Source organism: Apis cerana, linkage group LG4 (genome assembly GCF_029169275.1).
Source record: "Apis cerana isolate GH-2021 linkage group LG4, AcerK_1.0, whole genome shotgun sequence".
Taxonomy (NCBI): domain Eukaryota; kingdom Metazoa; phylum Arthropoda; class Insecta; order Hymenoptera; family Apidae; genus Apis; species Apis cerana.
In genome coordinates this window covers 10,886,865-10,907,309 of record NC_083855.1, presented here as the reverse complement: position 1 = coordinate 10,907,309, position 20,445 = coordinate 10,886,865, and the positions used below count along the sequence as shown (strand labels likewise).

The window sequence follows — 20,445 nt, the reverse complement described above, 5'->3', positions numbered from 1 at the left end:
CGAAAATTGAATTAATTTCTGTTAAGATTTTTAATTAGTAGGTTTCACAAAGAAAACAAAATTAATCAGATATTGGAACTATTTATTAAATATATAAACTTTGTAGAAGAAATATACATAAAGAGAGGAGAAAAAGAATAGAGATAGCGTAAAAATTGGAAAATCAGCGCCATCTTTTAAATACCAAAGACATTTCTTTAAAAGTAAAGAAAAGAATTGAAGAATAGCGCCATTATTTGAATACTAAAAAAAACATCTTTTTAAAAGTATTCAAAAGATGGCGTTGATTAATTTTTACTTTTCCTACTCTATCTCTCTTTTTCTTATTATACACTGTCCTTTTTTTATATATTTCATTATTTTATTCGATAATCGAGAAATGGCACTAATTTTAATATTTTTTTTTATCTCTATTCTACTTTCACTATTTCTCATTAAATGTAGTGAAATTGAAATATTTTCTAGATATTGAATTATATTTTTTAAGTTTTGAATTAAAAAATCAACAATATTAATACAATTTCCGTCAAAACAAATATAAAAATTATATTTTACGAATTATTAACAAATAATATATAATACATCATTATTAACAATTTAATTTTACATGTAAATTGATATGATTTAAATTATAATTTATATTTAATAAGCGTTTTTTTAAAATCTATATTCATTTCGTAAAATAATTGGCGATTGCTTTATGTACAAAATTGTTGCTTATGTGCAAAATTGTTACAATAATTACATTAAAGGACAAGTCCTTGATACGATACACCATCAGCTTCTGGAGATTCCATTCTATTCCTTAAATGTTCTAGTGTATTAGCTAAATGTTTTTGAATTTGTTCTGTTTCTTCGCTAACTTCTAAATTAGGAAGTTCTTCTTTAATTTTTGCTATTACTTGATTTATAATATCGACAGTAAACTAAAAAAAAAAAAAAATAATAATAAATATTAACTTATATACATATACATATTAATAGAAATATAATTCTTACCATAGTATTGCCTTTTTCATAGAAATAGATATAATGATTTAATAATTCTACATAAAGTTGTACTTGAACTGAAGTATCCATACATTGACTTGCTATTCTGATACCTTTTCTTAAACAGTCCAATACTTTATATCCATTTTGCATCTTAAAAAAATATGTAAATTAATATATATAATTTTTAAATAATTTTATTATAATATATATAATGATATTTAAATAAAAAAAAAAAAAAGGAATAGCATTCACCTCTTTTCCGCCACTTGCTAACGATTTTCCTGACCAAAATATATGAGAGCAAGTAGCGATACCTCTACATTGGTCTGGTTTTCTTAATAATTTACTAGCATATAAAACACATTGGTTGCGTATTGGTTCCGCATTTTCTTCACAAAAACAACTCATTTGTTCGAATGTTGCAATGATTAATGTAATAGCTGCTAATTGTGCTTTAGAATCACTTATTTCATCTTCATATATTGAAAATGCTTGACTCATAAATTCATAAGCAACCATCTCAAAATTATCGAAACGAATTTCACCTATTGCTATTGCACCTTGTAGAAATAACCTCAATGGCAATTCAGCCAGTTCAGCCTTCATTAAAGCTGTAATAGTTGCATGACAAAATTGAAAGATTTTTTGACATTTTTTTTGCCACATTTCATCCTGTAACAAAGAAAAATAATCAAGTCAACTCTTTGCAAATTATAACAAGAAATTAATAATTTACTAACTTGATCCTTCAATCCTTTATATGTATAAGCTAGTTGATAAGCCTGAAAAACAATTGGTGGTAAAGTATATTTTATTCTTTTATTTCCACCTGCGCTAAAATGTTTTCTAGCAGCACTTAATATCATGTATTGCTGATCAGCTGTTTCAGACTTAAAGTGATGAATCAATCTACCAAGAAGACCTTGTTCTTCTGCAAAATCTTCAGGATCTTCTTCTATATTTGGTTGATCTAGTTGGTCTTGTACTAATGGAGACACCATAGAAAGAACTGCATCTACTTGTTCTAGAGTCGGTATTAAAGTCTCATTTTCTAAAATATTTGTTATTATATAAATAGCTAACAACTTTCTGCCTTCATAATCAAAATAATCAAGTAATGGGGCAAAATGTTCAAGTTTTAAAGCAGTTAATATGTTTTTATAATTATCTATTGGAATTTTCATTAATCTCACTAACTCTCTTGATACAGCACTATTATATTCAAGTCTAGAAAATTTATTAAATTTATTATATATTTATCTATATATAAAAACTTATACTTCATATTATATTATACATACTTATCTACATTCTGTTTTTGAAATATTTGAACAGTCGTTAACAAAACTTTATCCACATAGTTTACTCTATCAGGATAACACTTATGTGCTAAATTAATAAGAGCCACTTGAAGAGAAACTATATCTTCTGGAGGCATGTCTTGTCTTGTCTATAAATAATAATCAAATATAATAACAATTAAAAATAATTAAAAATTTAATAATTATAAAGAAAAATTTTCAGACTTAAACTATATAAGTAAGGATATTGAATATTAATAAGTATTAATCACATTATTATCAAATTTGTGCAGTATCTGATCATCATAGAAATAAATTAAATAAAATTGAGTTAACAATATAAATTCTTTTTATATATATATAAATCATACTAACTTGTATAATTATAGCTATTTGATCACTGAAAACATCAAAAAGTTTTACATCCTGTGGAATTCCTGGTACTTGGTTAGGACTTCCTGGCCCTCCCACACCATCTGATCTTTGACTAAATGCTGCAAGACGATCTATTAATGAAATAATTATGTTTTTTACATTTACACCATTTTGTAATTCAGCACAAGACTTTAAAAATGCATTTAATGTTTGTAGGTGAAATTCATCGGGAAAAACCTAAAAATATGAATATGAATATTATCAATAATCATTTTTTTTATTACAATTTTAAATATTTATAAATTTAAAAATTTATCTTTCATTTACTTGAATTATGCATTCCATAAGATATTCCTGAGCAATTGCATCTCTGCAACTGACTACTTGTTCTAAAATTCCTGGTAAGACAAGCTAAAAATGATTATTATTAAGTAATTATTCTGCAAAATTTTAATAAATTAAATATATTAAGATTAACCTTTTTATATTTCTCCAAAGTAACTGATTCCAACTGACTTAATCGTACAAGATTAGTTCCTACTAAAATTCTAAGTTCTTCTCTTTCTCTTTCTCTTCTTTCTCTATCTCTAGTATGACCTTGATGCTGCATGCGTACCCATAATTTATTCATTTCTGCGAAATTCATCAAGACAAAGTCTATACTGTCACGAACCTAAAGAAAAATACAAAATATAAATTTATCTTTTTTATATATTGTTCATTTTTAAACATACATTTCCATCTTCATCATCTTCTTCAGCAACATCTGGTAAAATATTACGAGTACATTGTAATAAGTAATTTCTTAAGAAAAGACCTCTTAAAGGATGTTGAACACCTCTACACATTTCTACTAAATCTCTTAATAGATCCCTTTTTAAGCCAGGTGTTGTTTTGATATATACTAATCCTACTGTGATGAGTAAATATCTAAAAAAACAATATTAAATATTAGAAAAATATGAACATATTATCATTATCATCAAAATATGTACATATTATCATGATATATCTATAATAAACTTACAATCTAGGTACAATATTTCCAACATATTGTACTAATTCATATAAATCTGTAACTTTTCTTCCTTTTTGAAATTCATCTAATAAATAAAGTTCTAAATGTCTTAGTTCATCAGTAATTGCCATGTCTAAAGTTATATGTAAGAAAAAATAAAATTTATTATAAAAAAAATTATTAAAAATATTTTATGAAATCTACATAATTTTTTTTTTAAATTAAGGATACATAATTCATAATAACTCTTTGGACTTAAAAGAGAAGTTCTCAGTTCTCCTAACATCGTAGATGCATGTTTTAATGCATCCATTAATTTGGATTTGTCCAAACAATGTTTCATTTGAAAAGCCTGCACTTTGACTACACCAATTGCATCCTCAAGTAGTTTTTCTTGTTCTTCAACTCCCGTTATAGCAGGTGTCATTGGCTGTGAGAAAAATAAAGATACCTACCAGGAACACCAGGTAGTACCATGCTAGGTAAGCCACTCAATGCAAGCATGCACTATTTTATGCTTTCATGATAAAAAAGAAGCAAGGAGAAACTATTCTACTATATTATAATTATAAACTAACTAATTAATATTTATAAAAGGAAAATATTACATAAATTATGCAAAAAGCAAAAAGTCCGCTCATATTAAAATATATTAATAAATATAATAAATAGATTTTGCAATTAAAATATTTTTGATATATTATAATTTTCAATTCTTAATATAATATTGAATACATTACGTTTTAAATTAAAATTAAGGGTTATAATTTTACTATAAAACTGACTAAATAAAAAAAATATTATTAAACCTTTTTTTTTTATATTCGAAAAAAAAGAAAGGAAATGTTATTAACTTTATTAAATTAATTTTAAATATTCATTGAATTAAATATAACATAAATAGCAAAATTTTTACGATAATTAACCTTCATGATATTGAAATAACTTGATAAGAATAATTCTTTAAATTTCTATTTAATTCATTTGGCGTACAATTAACTTTTTTTATAAGCAAGGGTTTAACATGCTTTTTAAAATTAATTTTATATTTACCATTTTCTTTTTTATTTAAAAAAACTAAATACTTGTTTCCTGCACTTGAAACACCCACCGTTGAAAGTGACGCGCTCTATACAGATTACTTGTTACATATATATATATATGTAAAGCAGGAAAAATGATATTGTTCCAACGAAAGAATTAATTTTATTAAAAAATTTCTATGGCATTACATATATTTTTTTTTATTATTAATCTACAGCACCAATATATATTTTATCATAAATAATAAAATAATTTATTTACATTAAATCGAATATTTAAAATTAGTTATATTACTTTGATATACTTCTTATATTTTTGATTTAAAAAATAAATAGATATTTAAATTTTTATATATTTTTATTTATAAATATTGCGTCTAAATTAATGTACATGTATAAGACTACATCTGAGAGTATTCATCACATATAAGATTATCCAAGCTTGAGTTTATCTGTAGAATCCTGTTCCTATTGAATAAATAATCTATTTATGAATCAGAACTTTTAATATGAACTGATCATAAATTGTGAAATATCAATTAACCTTCAATGATTTCATATATATATCCAGTTCATCCTCACTTTCAACTTCATTTGGATCTTCAGTTGGTCCTATAGTTTCAGGTGATTCTGAATCAAAATATTTATCTTCTTCATCCTGGGTTTTTAAATCTATATTATCATATGTTTCATTATCATCAACAGTGCTAAAAAAAAATAAAATATATGCATATATAAATAATAAAATTTCATTATTTCATTAATGAAATTAAATAAATACCTATAATCAAAATCTGTATCTTTTCCATCCAAAAAATTTTGATACATGTTTGTTACAAACTCTTGTTTAAGTATTTGTTTTTCTGTCTTTGAAATACAATGAAAATTTTTTAATGTTTCATTTTTATGCTGTACTATATTGAAATTAGATGTTTTACCCCAATATTCTTCTTTTTCATTATTCTTTGAAGCACATATATCTGTTTGCTCTTCATCTGAATCATTTTCTTCTAGCACATTTTGTTCTTCTTCCTCTTGTAATTTTTGTTTTTTCTTTAAATTATCCCTTTCAATATTTTCCATCAATAAATTTACAAAAGTAATATTTTTAGTATCTATATTATCTCTAATTTTCTTTTGTTTTTCAGTCATATATTGCCCAATTAAATGTTCATATAACAATGGATTTCTTTTCATCATTTCAGATTCACTAAAATATTCTCCTTCTTCTATTAAAGTCTTTAATGCTTGATATCTTCTATTTCTAACATCTGTTTGTCTTGTTGAATTATTAAAATATCTTTGTAATCTATTAAAATGATAAGCAACTTCATAATCTTCATCTTTACTTTTTTCAAATAATTTTAAATGTTCTTTTTTCATATAATGACCAAATTTAGACAAAAATAAACAATTACTTTTTTGAAGAATATTACGTGCAATTGTTAATTTTTCTTCAAAAGTTAAATCTGGATCATTTTTTTGTTGACTCTTAAAAATTGCCTTACTCTTTGCTACATAACATAACAGTTCTTCTTCTAAATTTTTATCCTGATCACTTAAAACAATTACTTGCCTGTCACTAACTTTATTTTTATCATTTTCAATCATTTTTGGAGTATAATTTTGTACATCTTTTTTCTTACTCATGTTTAACCAAATTGTTTTATTTTATAATTACAATCTCAACATAATTAAATCAATGTAATTAATTTTTTTATTAATATTAGCTTACATTACATATTATAACTCTACACTTATTAATAATATATAAAATATTTTTAATACAATACTTTTGTTTTTATTATTAAATTAATGAATCTTATACAATTTACACAACATGCGTCATCGGTACTGTCATCAAAAACCTAACCTATAAGTTTGCGTTGATACGTAAACCTATCTATTTGAAACATGATATATCGAAATCTGTGACAAATATTAAGATACATTTATATATAATACATACATATATATATGTATGTATGTGTACATATATTGTTCTATAAATTAAAATATATATTTATGAGTAAGTACTTATAGTATATTTATATTATGACAAATCTGTTATATTATTGTGGGTGTCTTTTATTTATTATTTTATATTTCTTCAAATAAATATTATATTTAAAATAATAGATAAAAATTTCGTAAAATAATAATTATTGTGCATTAAATAATATGTTAAATAAGTATAATATAAATTTCATACTCTTATCTTATTATGAGATAATAAAATAAAATTTCTATCCTATTTTAAGAAGTTACTACATATTGTTTATTGTTTATTGTTTTATTCTGAGATTATTTGTAGATTTAAAACATGGATAATTGGTTGATTAATAATGATGAACAAATGTGGAAATGGAATTGGACAGAATTATGTGGATATCATGGAGGTATTAAACCTTTAAATACAAATACACATGATCTTGATGTTTGTTTTCAACAACTCTGTCTTCAGGTAATTCAATATCAAAAAATTTATATATATATATATGAATATTTATTATTATGTTTTTTAAATATTTTTCAGATTCCAGTTTTAACCTGTATTGCTATAATTTCTGCTTATCACTGTGGAAAAAGAAATGTATATTCTATACGTCATTATGGCTCTAATTATTTCATAAATTTAAGAATTATAATTACAATATGCCTTGTAATTCTTCCTATACTCAGAGCATATATTATTGTTACTAATACTGTTCTTGATCCATCACGCAATAATTCTATACAAAAATATGTTATGAGTTCCACTAAAAAACCAGAATTATTATCCATGAATAGTTCAAATATACTACATCAAATTCAAGATGAATGGAATCATACTATTGACATTGCAAAATCAATTTTTTTTCCAAAGAACAGTATTCAAAATACGACACAATCTTCTGTTATTACTACTACACAAGAGTACAACCCAATATTTACTACAGTCAAAAACAAAGTTACATCTGCCAAACCTATTGATTATCTTGTGGCAGGTACTGAGGGATTAGCTTGGGTTGTTCATCTTTGTTTTATATTAAGCTTAAAAAAAGGAAGAGATTTTAATCCACGTGGTCCTGTTTCAATTCGGGCATTAATACTTCTATTAATTGTCATTTCTGCATTGCTGTTAAGAAGTCATATCAAATATAATCCTCAAAATGATGTTTTACCAAATTTATCATTAGGATTTAGTATTATTGTAGTTACTCTACTAATACTTTATGCTTTAACACTGATACCAGGTCACAATAATCTACGAGACATGAGATCATCTCAATATAATGAAGTAAGTCATAAAATGTACATTACACTAGTTCATAATATTATCAGTAATTAGTGTTTTCCAATTGCTTATCAGTATAAGAGATTTCAAACATCTGTTACTAAATATATATTTGCTACATTACTAAATTGACTATGATATCTAAAATCATGAATTATTAAGTAAACACAGATATCATTAGTCAGTGAAAAATATGTTTATAGATAGGAGAACGGACTGCATTATTGAGTAGTCCTAATTCTTCCTATGTAAGGTTTCCTGAAGAACAGGACCCAATATATCTTGGGACTGCTATGGAGGATGCAACTGCAACTTCTAAGCTTATATTTCATTGGGTAAATTCATTAATGGAAAAGGGTGTTCATGGTTTATTAAATCATTCAGATGATTTATTTGACTTACCAGAATATATTAGCACTAATACAATTAGTCAGAAGATTAATAAGCATTTGCAAAATATGGTAAATATAATAAGAATGAAAACAATAATTTTTAAATCCATGATAATATATTCTATAATATATAATAATATATTGTAGGCTGGTGATACAATGGAAAGTAATAGAATGGAAAATTCTGAATCAACATTAGGAACACATGTTCATATAATTACAAACAAATTAACTTTGTTTAAATTATTACATAAATGTTTTGGTTGGGAGTTTTATTCTGTTGGAATATTAAAATTTATTGCTGACTCCACTTCGTTTATGGGACCATTATTACTAAATAAATTAATTGGTTTTATTGAAGATAAAAATGAACCTATCATGTATGGATATCTATATGCATCATTAATATTTGTAAGTGCTTTAATAGGTAAGTACTAATAAAAGTAACCAATTTATCATGATTTTTAATATTTGTTGGAATCTGCTAATAATTTTTTTATTTTATTTAGGAGCATTTTGTAATACTCATTTCACATTTTGGATGTCTGTAGTTGGTTTAAAAATTCGTTCTACTGTTGTAACATTGTTATATAGAAAAATTTTGCATTCTTCAAATGTGCAACTTAAGCAACAATTTAATTTTGGTGAAATTGTTAATTTTATGACTACGGATAATGATAGAGTTGTTAACAGTTGTGCAAGTTTTCATGCATTTTGGAGTATACCATTACAGGTGATTCTTTATTATATTATATTTTAACATTAAAAAACTGTTGTAAAATATTTTTTTATATTTTTATATTTTATATTCATGTTTTATATTTGTATGTTTTTCAGTTAATTATAACATTGTATCTTTTGAATAAGCAAATAGGAGTTTCATTTCTAGCTGGAATTACTTTTGCAATAGTACTTATACCTATAAATAAAATAATAGCAAATCAAATTGGAAAATTTAGTACAAAATTAATGGAATATAAAGATCAAAGGGTTAGACTTATAGGGGAAATATTGCGTGGAATAACTACTATTAAATTAAATGTATGGGAAGATCACTTTTTGCGAAATATATCAAGTTAGTATACTTTGAAAAATATGGATATATTTTTAATTATTCATTTTTATATATTTTTTTATATTTTTGATCAGAATTACGTGAAAATGAAATTAAATATTTGCGTGGTAGAAAATATCTAGATGCTTTATGTGTTTACTTTTGGGCAACAACACCTGTCTTAATTTCCATATTAACATTTGCTACATATGTACTTCTTGGAAATAAACTCGATGCAAAGACAGTATTTACTAGTATGGCATTATTAAATATGCTAATAGCTCCATTAAATGCATTTCCATGGGTTTTGAATGGTCTTACAGAAGCTTGGGTATCACTTAAAAGAATTCAGAGAATGCTAGATGTAAGTTAAAATTGTATTTTATGATTTTAAAAATTATTGAAAAGTATTAAATTAATTCAATTTAATACAGTTACCAGATGCAGATATGTCATCATATTATTCAGAATCCCCATCTGGAATAGATTTAATGCTTCAAGATGTAATACTTAGTATAAACTCAAATTCAAATATAGAACAAAATAGTTTTAATGCACCTAAAGACGTCTTAAGCCCATCTGGTAGTTCAGAATCTAAAAAAACTATCAGTTTTGAAAATAATGATATTTTTAATCTATATGATATTAATATTTCAATTCCAAAGGTAATAATAAAAAATAATTAGCTTTTTAACCATATTAAATGTTATAAATTATATATTTTATTTTAGGGACACTTGATTGGTATCATGGGAGAAGTAGGTAGCGGAAAATCATTACTTCTAAATGGTATTTTAGGTGAAATAATTAAAGTTCGTGGTACAATAGCAGTAAATGATATTGAAAAAGGTTTTGCATATGTAAAACAAAATCCATGGTTACAACGTGGTACAATTCGAGATAACATTCTTTTTGGAAAATCTTATGATTATAATAGATATAAGTAAGTATTGAATTATGTAATATATGTGTGTATGAAAAAAAAAAATATATATATATTTTTAAACAAAATTATACCATAACAGGAATATTTTAAAAGCATGTGCTCTGAGTGCTGATTTAAATTCTCTGCCTAAAAAAGATTTAACATTGATTGGAGAAGCGGGAAACACATTGAGTGGTGGTCAAAAGACAAGAATTTCTTTAGCGCGTGCTGTATATGCCGACAAAGACATTTATTTATTAGATGATGTTTTGGCGACTTTAGATCCAAAAGTTGCTAGTTATATATTTAAACACGTTATTCTGGGTTTATTAAATACTAAAACAAGATTATTATGTACTCATCAGACTCGATATTTAATGTATGCAAATTTAGTAATAGAAATGTCAAAGGGTAGAATCATCAATCAGGGTAAACCAAATGAAGTTTTATCTGATTTAGAAGATTATTTATTATCTTCAGATTCTGTAGAATCTGAATTAAATAATATTTCTATAAGTGATTTACCAAAAGAAATGTATCAAGCAAATAAAGACGAAAAAGATCCTTTACTTGATGAAGAATATAAAGAAAAAGGCAAAGTACGATTTGGAGTATATAATTGTTATATAAAAGCAATAGGTTACTATTTAGCAATTTCAATAATTCTTTCGATGTTCTTAATGCAAAGTTCGAAAAATGTCACGGATTTATGGCTATCTTATTGGGTAACTCATGCCAATACAACTGTAACTAATATCACAGATAGCACAAAAACTTTACGATTAGAATATTTTTTTGATGATTATAATATGAGTACTAATTATTATCTAACGGTGTATACGCTTTTGGCTATCTTTAATACATTATTCACATTAATGAGAGCATTTATGTTTGCATATGGTGGAATTCAAGCAGCAATTTCTATACACAAACAACTTTTAAAAATTGTAGTGCGAGTAAATATATTTTACAAAAAATATTTGATAACAATAAAAAATATTAAAATAAAATTTACAGGATATATTTTTTTAGGCTAAAGCTGTATTTTTTGACATACAACCACTTGGCAGAATTCTAAATAGATTTTCATCCGATATATACACAATTGATGATAGTCTTCCCTTTATCGCTAATATCTTATTTGCTCAATTATTTGGTTTGATTGCCACAATTATTATTATAGCTTATGGATTACCGTGGATACTTTTGGTATTAGCACCATTGATACCAGTTTATCATTGGATTCAAAATCATTATAGGTATATGATTGAATATATATATATATATATATATGTTATATAAATGTATATATAAAATATGTGTTAATTTAATAACATTTTTCAGATTAACATCAAGAGAGTTGAAACGTCTATCTAGTGCTGCACTTTCACCGTTATATGCAAATTTTAATGAAACTTTACATGGATTATCTACTATTAGAGCTTTTCGAACTGTAGCTCGTTTTAAACAAGAAAATGAACTTTTGCTAGAAATCAGTCAAAAAACACAATTTGCATCATTTGCTGTCAGTCAATGGCTTGCATTAAGATTACAACTTATTGGAGTAGCACTTTTAGCGGGAGTGAGCAATATAGCAGTTTTACAACATCAGTATAACATTGCGGATCCTGGATTAATAGGTCTCGTTATTACTTACACATTATCTGTGACTGGATTATTATCTGGGGTGGTAAATGCATTTACTGAAACTGAAAGAGAAATGATTGCCGTTGAACGTGTAAAACAATATTTAGAAAATGTTCCTATAGAAACTATAAAAGGTGATAATCCGCCATATGCTTGGCCAAGTCAGGGTGTAATTGAATTTAGGGATGTTGTTTTAAAATACAGGTAATTAATTACGTAATTAATTGAAATCTATTATTCAGTATTGTAATCAATTTTTAAATCTTTCAGAGAGCATTTAGTGCCATCTCTAAATAGTGTATCATTCGTTACAAGACCTGCAGAAAAAATTGGAATTGTTGGACGTACAGGTGCAGGAAAAAGTTCTTTATTTAATTCATTATTTAGATTAACAGAAATAAATTCTGGAAGCATATTAATCGATAATGTGAATATACAAAGTTTACAATTGAATGCGATAAGGTATTTCCTGATATATTAAATTAAATTAATTATTTTGATTTAAAATATCTGCTTATCAGCAATTAAAAATAAAACATCAAATCGTTTCAGATCTCGATTGGCTATTATACCTCAAAATCCATTTTTATTTTCGGGTACGATTCGAGAAAATCTTGATCCATTAAATCAGTATCCAGATTTGCTCATATACAAAGCATTGGAGAAATGCAAAATTCATTCGTTGGTTTATCGATTAGGAGGGCTTGGTGCTACTTTGGATGAAAATGGTAATAATCTTAGCGCAGGTCAAAGACAATTGTTCTGCTTGGTTAGAGCAATTTTACATAATGCTAAGGTATTCGTCAATTTTTTTCAATTAAACATTCTACATTTTGCATTATTTTTAATTATTAATTTTTTCTTGTAGATAGTCTGTATCGATGAAGCAACGGCAAACGTTGATCAAGAAACAGACAAATTCATTCAAGCGACAATAAAATCTTCCTTCCAAACTGCTACAGTATTGACTATAGCACATAGAATAAGAACGATTATGTACTGTGATAGGTATGTTAGTTTTACGATTTATAATCAAAATAAATATGTTTAATATGTAATTTTTTCACTTAGAGTTCTTGTGATGGGAGATGGAGAAGTTCTAGAATTCGAAGAACCAAATTTATTGATTCAGAATATTGATTCCCATTTTTATCATTTGGTGAGTCAAGAATTTTCAGATAACGAATGAAACGTGATTATGTATATATCTTCCTAATTAAAATATTTATTTTTTTTTTATGCGATAAACTTTTTATAAGTGTATAGTTTTATAATATATCATAGTATTAGTTATTTTTACTGTATATATAATGAAACGCGTATTACGAAATCTGCATTTGTCTTATAAATTATAATTATTTTCATATGATCCTATGAGAACTGTATCTTAATCTATAAGGATATAAACAATGTATTAATTTAGTAAACGTTTTATGAGATTGTGATAAAATATGAAATTTATTTGATTCGTTTATTATGTTTAAGCTTTGTATTAAATCAGACTACCTCATTGTAAGTTATTGTAGGTAATATAAAACGTAAAAATTCGCCGAAATCGATATATCCTTTTTTATAACGATCTAATTCCTTGAATATCATTTGCCACACTGTCACTGACACTTTCAAATTCACATATTTGCTTGCAGAATAGAAATCATCCAATACTAAATATCCTTTATCTGCAACGAAGTATTTTTATTTTGAAAAAAATTGAGTTTTTTTTTTTTAAATAATAATCGATACCTACAATCCTTATCCAGTAAAGCGAATAACATTTCCGCATTAACGTGCGAATCATTTGCATTACTTTTCTTGGACACGCATAATTTAAACTCCTCGAATGAGATTTTATCGGTAGATTGAAACACTTGTTTCACTTCCGTCTGAAAATCAGTATAAATCGTTTTCAGGGAAAAAATCGATTAACCTTTTAAAAAATGAAACTTTACTTTTTCCGGACGGCATCCAAAAACAGCCGTCATCGCTATCTTATATTCCCATTTGCTCAAAAATCCCTTTTTCTCCGCATCGGCATAGTCAAAAGCCTATAATTTTCAAAATTTTCGTAAAGTCCTCGTTTCACTGTGCTCGAAATTTTTAAGCTTGAACTTCGATTTTACCATTTTCGCGCGATCCTCGAAACAATTCGGTAGCATCTCGTCCTTCCTGAACGTATCCCACTAGAAGGAGGGGGGGAACTTTCTTGAACGACTTCCATATTAAGCTATTTGATGAAAGCGGTTGAAAGGTGTTGCCGGTAGTCGTGCAACGCGAGAGAGAAGGAGCGTATCGGTGTTTCACGCGAGAGAAGCTCGACCGACACGCATTATGTCGTAATTAAAGCGGTGACTCTCTTTTCAGCCGCCGGTATTTTGTAATATTCATCACGGAGCCAATTAACGCCGCCGCGGGACACGTACACGCGGCCGTGTGCGCCCGATGACATAACGCGTCTGCTATATCCGGCATTCAACCGGCATTTTCGCGGCCTCTGTCATCGTTCTCCGCCGCTGAAAACTAATGAGCTGTAACCCCGCCTGATTTTACGTTCCGTTTTTTAATTACCCGTCATTTAAACTCGTTCCTTTCCCTTTTCTCCTTTTTCTCCCCGCGTATGCGTATACCGCGACGGAACGCTATTATTTTTCACGCGCGCACGGCTCGATGAAACGTGCAAAACTGGCTGCAGAGGCACTGCAGAAGCATTTTATATATGGCGTTAATGATGTAGCGCGTTTAGCACGATCGACTATCATCACTTTTTTTATAACTGCGACATAGGCGATGATTCAACAAAATTTTTATTCGCGGATTCTCCTATTCTTCCTTTCGCAACGGTGCACGGAATTTTAAGGATAAAAATGTGTTCTTACGTGTAACAGCATCGTTCAGAATTTTTATGGATTGAATTTACGAAGCGACTTCGTAACAGATCGAATCGATGATCGATGCTGAATCGATAGATGCTCTTTTGTCAAAAAACCGCCGCGATAACGCGGCTTCCTTCTCTCGGGATTCGTTCAAAGTTCGTGCCCTTTTGAGAGCGACGAATTAAGTAATTTTCGTCTAATACTTCGTCTCGTCGCGATTCTGAGGGCGACGCGGCCGTCACAGATGGGAATCCAGCGTGGCGGTCGCGGCCCCGTTTTTTCCCCGCCCTTTGTGGAGGAACCGCCTTTGAAACATGTGTGCTTCCGGCGCAAAAGCATAGGCAATTCTCGGCTGAAAGGCCGAGCCTTACGGGTGGCGTTGTGTCATTGGCCGATACTCTTCGACAACCCATATAAAGTGTGCGTACGCAAGGAACGTTTATATTTCAGTCATAAAGGCTCATAAAGAATAAATTTGCGGTATGGATATTTCAACCATAAAGCGAGAGTTTGCACCGCGTTTGTACACGCTCCGTGGCGAATTGAAATAATATTGAAACGAATTTATAGCTTCCGTACTGAGAAAAACGTCCGAATGAAAAAAATATATCTTCTGTTCCTTTGACCTGATTTCCTGTCTAAAATCTCCTTTCCGTTTCGACCGTTCGATAAAAGAATTTCAAGTGTTAACTTAAACTTTGCGATTGTCGCGTTTTCTGTAATCAAATGGAAATTTTTCGAGAATTCGCGTGAACAGATAATTTCCTTAAAAGAAAAAAAGAAAAAAAAAGGATTATAAAAGCATATAGTGTATATTTGAAATTTCATCTTGGATGTGGCTCGTCTCGTGACACAGTCGGTACACGCAATAGCCCTTCGCTCTTGCGCGTCTCGGTGGGTACTCGAGGCTTGAAGCACAGTCACTAGCGTAGGGGGCTACCCTAAAAGTGCACCTATCAAGGGTTGGTTTCAACGAGCGCACAGCCCTAGACTAACCCTTGCTATCGAGGAGACTGCGCGGCCGCCCTTCGAAAACTAGTTCGGGTTTTGTTATCGAATCGTCGAGGCGTTTTTTCGAGTTTGCGGGGACGGAGAGATGCGCGTATCGTCATAAATCGAACGTAAAAATATATGCGCGTTATTTACTACGGTCTGCCTACAGTATGCTTTAATATATCAATGTGCAATTTAGGATACGCGTGTTCCATGTGTCATTCGCCGTCAGAGCGTCTGTCGAATATTTAATCAATGTAAGAATATACGTCCTCTAATAGGCGTGGAGAAAATTATCTGAGAATTAATAACACGGTAACTATGGCGCTTCGTGTTTGATCTCTACGGGTTGCCGTCAATACGGCGCATTCTCTGTACATGTAATAGCGAGGGGACGTCTAGGCTTCACCCTTGAAGTTACGCGGAAAATATGCCAATGTTGTTTGAATGAGGGGTCCCGGGATGGATAAAAGTAGGTAGGCGACGGTGATTGCCGACAAACATTAAGGAAAGGAAATGCGGCCGACGATCGGGTATATGCGCCTCCGTTGAACGATTTCTCGCATGGAGAAGAATAGAGAGAAAAAAAAAAGGAAAAAAAAAGCGTGATCGCAGAACGTGTTTGAAACGCGCTCTCTTCCGTCGTGGACACACGCGCGGGATGTCAACCGACTGGCTGATTACACGGCAACGGACCATATATTTGCATTAAGCCGCAACTCACCATAACTCATTACGTCCACAATTCTCTTTCGTCAGTCGGCAACATGTTGGCCGCATAAATCACAATTTGCCCTCCACTGCTCACAGGTGGACGCGACTAGCTGTACTCGAATCCTCGAAAACATTCGCTCGATTGCCGTGCGAAATTGAAACGACACAGGATCGTCACATGTTTAATTGACTTTGGCATCATCCGCGCTCTCGATAATCAGGATCGTGACAAAGATTTTTAACGCGGGTCGAAAATGTGAAATATCCGATAAGTTTAGATAGATCGATAGATATATGTTTTTTTATCATCATAGGTGAGGGGGATTGGTTGTCGATCGTATAGTTGGCCTTTCTTGGTCGGTCATGTCGTGTACGACTTTTGGGAATACAATTTGGGATAGGCGGTGGCGAAGGTGGCGCGAGACGACGAGTCGAGAGACGTCGACGCGGTGTGGCGCGTTGCGACAACGGTGGCCGTGTTTATAGAACAATGTCCCCGCGGTATTACTAGAAATAAAAAAAACGGGATAGACGTGTCACCAGACGAGTGTAACGCCTCTCATATTTCCATTAAGTAAGGCAAGACACAGCCGGATAACGGATATAACGGGCGCGAGCTACGGCTTTTACCGTGATTAGTGCACGATGCAATGGGAAGGTTCGTAGGGTATATAGAAGTGCGTGAGAACGTTCTTGCATATTGCACGCATATAGTATAAACGCGTTTGGAATATTACGCGGCCGCGTACGCACGCTTCTCCTGGCAAAACGTCCATGGATTACGAAGTCTAGCTCGCCCGTATTGGGCTCCTCCCCCGGGAGAAACTTTTGCATCGCCCTGAAATTTTGCTCCTTTTTCTATATGTATCGTGTGCTCGTCCGTTCGCCATCAAAACACGTACTTACACATCGGTTGGATAAATGAGATCCTTCGGCGTTGAATCCATTAAGCCGGGATTCGGTTTCGCTCGCGACAAGCATCTTTAATAACGTTCGTGTCTCTGAATGTGAATACGGCCGAGAAGGAGGGGGAGGAGATATATATCCCACCTTCTTCGCGTTATATTTTCACGCATAAAACCCTTATCGTTTGCTGCGTAAGTACTATTATATATTTGCAAAATAAGAAGGGGGAAAGAGAGAAAAAAAAAGAAAGAAAGAAAGAAAGAAAGAGGAAACCAGAAATGGGAAAGAAACGATAGGGAGGAAAAAGGAGAAGAAAACGCAACTTCTGAATTTCAGTCAAGGATCGTCGAGACGAGGTTTCGGTGAAACACATTCTATACGCGTGTTCTCTCTCTCTCTCTTTCTTTCTTTCTCTGTGTCGCGACACGGTCGTGCTCGCATTATACGGTCTGTCGCGACGAGAAATAGCGGAGACACGAAGGTGGCGGGTCTTCTACATTTACTTCTGTTCCGTAGAATCATTACTACGTCCCGAGCTAAGCCAAGCGTACGGGCGCCTGTTGACGGCACCCGTTGATGCGTTAAAGGGGCGAGGAGATAAGTTTTTTTCGCGAATTATGAAGGCGCTCATTCATTACGTGTTCCGTAATTGACGAGTTGTACGGAAGAGGATGGAGCTGGATATCAACAACGCTCTCTTACCGTCAAGACTCTATCTTAGTAACGTTATTTTTTTTCTTTTTTTCCCTTTCTTTCTTTCTTTCTTTTTTTTTCTTTCTTTCTTTCTTTCTTTAAACATCTCCATTACCGATCAAAGAATCTCGCTTACAACGTTCGATGAAAATTTCCTCGAAACGCGAGGGAGTATATTATTCGAGTTATGATAACAAAGGTAATTAAATAGGGAAGTCAAAAGTAATATTTGCCGCGGCAAACGTTATCGTACTCGGAGATTCGATTTCGTAATTCATTAGCATAGAATTTCCGGCCAGCTATGCTTTGTTCACTCGACATTATAATAATTTAACCGAGAGCTATCGAACTCCCGAGAGGGGAGAGGATCGCAATTGCCATGGACTGCAAAATTGGCTTCCACCTGATGCGAAATAGATGCAACTCCGAGCGCTCCAAGTCCAATTCGTATCGTGGCAAATGCGGCAATAATTGGATTTCCGTAGGATCAATTGATAGAAAAACCTGTTACGCGATACGTAAAATTTAGTAATCGTTCGTTCGTGAATCGAATCGAAAAAAATCAAAATTTTTTGACAGACGAAAAGACGAAAGAGCCGCCTTTATATTAATAATATCATTATTTGGAAAGTTTGGACGAAGCCTCGTATCCTTTTCCTCCTCTCGAACGTTTCGTCCCTCATTTACGAGTCTTTATGCGCTCGTAAAACCACGCCAAGCCTCGTTTCCCGAATTGATTACTCTCACCCCGGCACAATGTTATCCCTTTACCTAACGGGTCACTAATTAAAAGCAGGGGAAAAGTCGATCGATCTTCTCACGCGACGATCTTGAAACAGTATATCCGCTTCCTCGATTCTCGGGATATATATATATACAGAGGAGACGCGTTCGGTGGTTTCTTCGTCGTCGATGGGGGAGGGGGATTTCTTACTCGAGCGGACATTTACTCGTTTACTGCAGAGCACAACACACACACACGTACACACACACCCTCCCTCGTTCGCTCTCCTTCTTCCTCTTCTTTTTAATCACTCCTGCCCCGACTCTGGCGTATCTGGTTTCACCTCGCCTCTTCTCTTCAAGCTTTCCCGTTAAACGAGAGCTGACAAAAACACGTGTAACTTTCAATTGGCTGTGCAGCCACTCGAACATTCTCGACGGGCCTCCTTAATTGAGTTAAATAAATTTCGCTGTGTCTACCATGTGTGTCCACAAAGTAGGACGAGCCTTCGTGGACCACGACACGCATCGGTGGTCGAGCAATAAGGAGAGACGAACCGACCCTGTCGTGGTGCCGCTCCCGTCGTGTTGTTGCAAAGGGTTGTTGGAATTGAACAGGGGGAGGGGGAGGGCAGGGTATGACGAGGATAAACGAATTCGGAGGAAATTTATTTACCTAGGCCGGAGCGCTCGAGTTCACGGTCGAGCGAAGTAGAAAAAGGAACCAGTCCGGATCCGTCCACTCGGCTCGGCTTTTAATAAATATTTAAAGGTAGTCGCGAATTATTTTCTCGAATTGAATTCGCCACGATATTTCGAGCCGTTAATGCGGCCGAGGTCTGTATTAAAGCATCCTCAATATCGGTAACGGCAACAGGTCGTTACGGTATCCGGATAAAAAAGGAGTAACGACCAGAAGGGAAGAGGGTGTGAGGAGAATTGGAGGAAAGCGGAATCTGTCTAGCTGGCTGGCTGGCTGGCTGGCTGACTGGCGGAGTTTCCGCTCGGAAATATAAAGATCTCCCGGCTTTTTAATGGAATAAAGATCCAGGGAGGAAAGTACCGATTTCTCTCCCGTCGGCGGGATCCTCTCTCGCTTGTGAACGAGATATTATTATTATTATTATTATTATTACGGGGTCGCGTTAAAAATATTGCGACGTTTTCGTCGTTTCGTCGCGGAGGGAAGGGGGAGGAGGGACCCGTTTCATTTAGTCGCACGATTCAGACGGAAGATGAGGGATTTGCCCCTTCGACGAACACCAACATCCTATTCTTTCCATCTTCGCCACCGGTGGATGCGTGGATCCACTGGAGGAGCGATACGCGTCAAGGGGGAAAATAAAACGCGCGCTCGTAATATCGCAAAAAGCGAGATAGAACGCGTGATATCGTTTAACGTATATATATATATATATATATATATACACGTATATTTATTATGAGAGTAAAACGGATTGATTTGGGATGGAAGTTTGACATGGTTGGCAACGTAATAAAAGACGACTTTCAAGCAGGCGT

General features: G+C 31.6%; 4 protein-coding genes across 7 annotated transcripts; 1 reads left to right on the top strand and 3 right to left on the bottom strand.

Annotated features, from left to right (window-relative positions):
* Positions 1 to 520: 520 nt before the first annotated feature.
* Positions 521 to 4,856, bottom strand: LOC107996143 (vacuolar protein sorting-associated protein 35). 2 transcript variants are annotated; one of them, XM_017054057.3, is made up of 12 exons: positions 4,741 to 4,856; positions 3,919 to 4,138; positions 3,697 to 3,820; positions 3,404 to 3,599; positions 3,148 to 3,342; positions 2,997 to 3,080; positions 2,670 to 2,906; positions 2,295 to 2,443; positions 1,734 to 2,220; positions 1,246 to 1,665; positions 1,000 to 1,143; positions 521 to 926 (listed from the first exon to the last, which is right to left on the bottom strand). In XM_017054057.3, the coding sequence occupies exons 1-12, from the start codon at positions 4,741 to 4,743 to the stop codon at positions 747 to 749; spliced, it is 2,439 nt and encodes an 812-aa protein (XP_016909546.1). In that variant the 5' UTR covers positions 4,744 to 4,856; the 3' UTR covers positions 521 to 746. The 2 variants fall into 2 exon arrangements, with proteins under 2 accessions (XP_016909546.1, XP_016909547.1); XM_017054058.3 differs by having other exon boundaries at positions 3,919 to 4,117; positions 4,741 to 4,838.
* Positions 4,857 to 5,069: 213 nt separating this feature from the next.
* Positions 5,070 to 6,448, bottom strand: LOC107996120 (coiled-coil domain-containing protein 97). Its single transcript, XM_017054027.3, has 3 exons — positions 5,512 to 6,448; positions 5,275 to 5,437; positions 5,070 to 5,198 (listed from the first exon to the last, which is right to left on the bottom strand). Exons 1-3 carry the CDS (start codon positions 6,378 to 6,380, stop codon positions 5,163 to 5,165), a joined length of 1,068 nt encoding a protein of 355 aa, XP_016909516.1. The 5' UTR covers positions 6,381 to 6,448; the 3' UTR covers positions 5,070 to 5,162.
* Positions 6,449 to 6,616: 168 nt separating this feature from the next.
* LOC107996119 (ATP-binding cassette sub-family C member 10) lies at positions 6,617 to 13,580 on the top strand. 3 transcript variants are annotated; one of them, XM_017054023.3, is made up of 17 exons: positions 6,617 to 6,759; positions 7,045 to 7,194; positions 7,267 to 8,010; positions 8,211 to 8,468; positions 8,547 to 8,826; positions 8,909 to 9,132; positions 9,237 to 9,474; positions 9,549 to 9,817; positions 9,888 to 10,118; positions 10,185 to 10,396; positions 10,479 to 11,334; positions 11,411 to 11,637; positions 11,723 to 12,229; positions 12,296 to 12,487; positions 12,578 to 12,821; positions 12,894 to 13,033; positions 13,097 to 13,580. In XM_017054023.3, exons 2-17 carry the CDS (start codon positions 7,054 to 7,056, stop codon positions 13,212 to 13,214), a joined length of 4,881 nt encoding a protein of 1,626 aa, XP_016909512.1. In that variant the 5' UTR covers positions 6,617 to 6,759; positions 7,045 to 7,053; the 3' UTR covers positions 13,215 to 13,580. The 3 variants fall into 3 exon arrangements, with proteins under 3 accessions (XP_016909512.1, XP_016909511.1, XP_061930083.1); XM_017054022.3 differs by having other exon boundaries at positions 6,623 to 6,759; positions 7,034 to 7,194; XM_062074099.1 differs by lacking the exon at positions 6,617 to 6,759 and adding an exon at positions 6,766 to 6,807.
* Positions 13,231 to 18,483, bottom strand: LOC107996122 (EF-hand calcium-binding domain-containing protein 11-like). Its single transcript, XM_062074117.1, has 5 exons — positions 14,146 to 18,483; positions 13,975 to 14,070; positions 13,773 to 13,908; positions 13,532 to 13,704; positions 13,231 to 13,417 (listed from the first exon to the last, which is right to left on the bottom strand). The coding sequence occupies exons 1-5, from the start codon at positions 14,179 to 14,181 to the stop codon at positions 13,397 to 13,399; spliced, it is 462 nt and encodes a 153-aa protein (XP_061930101.1). The 5' UTR covers positions 14,182 to 18,483; the 3' UTR covers positions 13,231 to 13,396.
* Between the last annotated feature and the right edge of the window lie 1,962 nt (positions 18,484 to 20,445).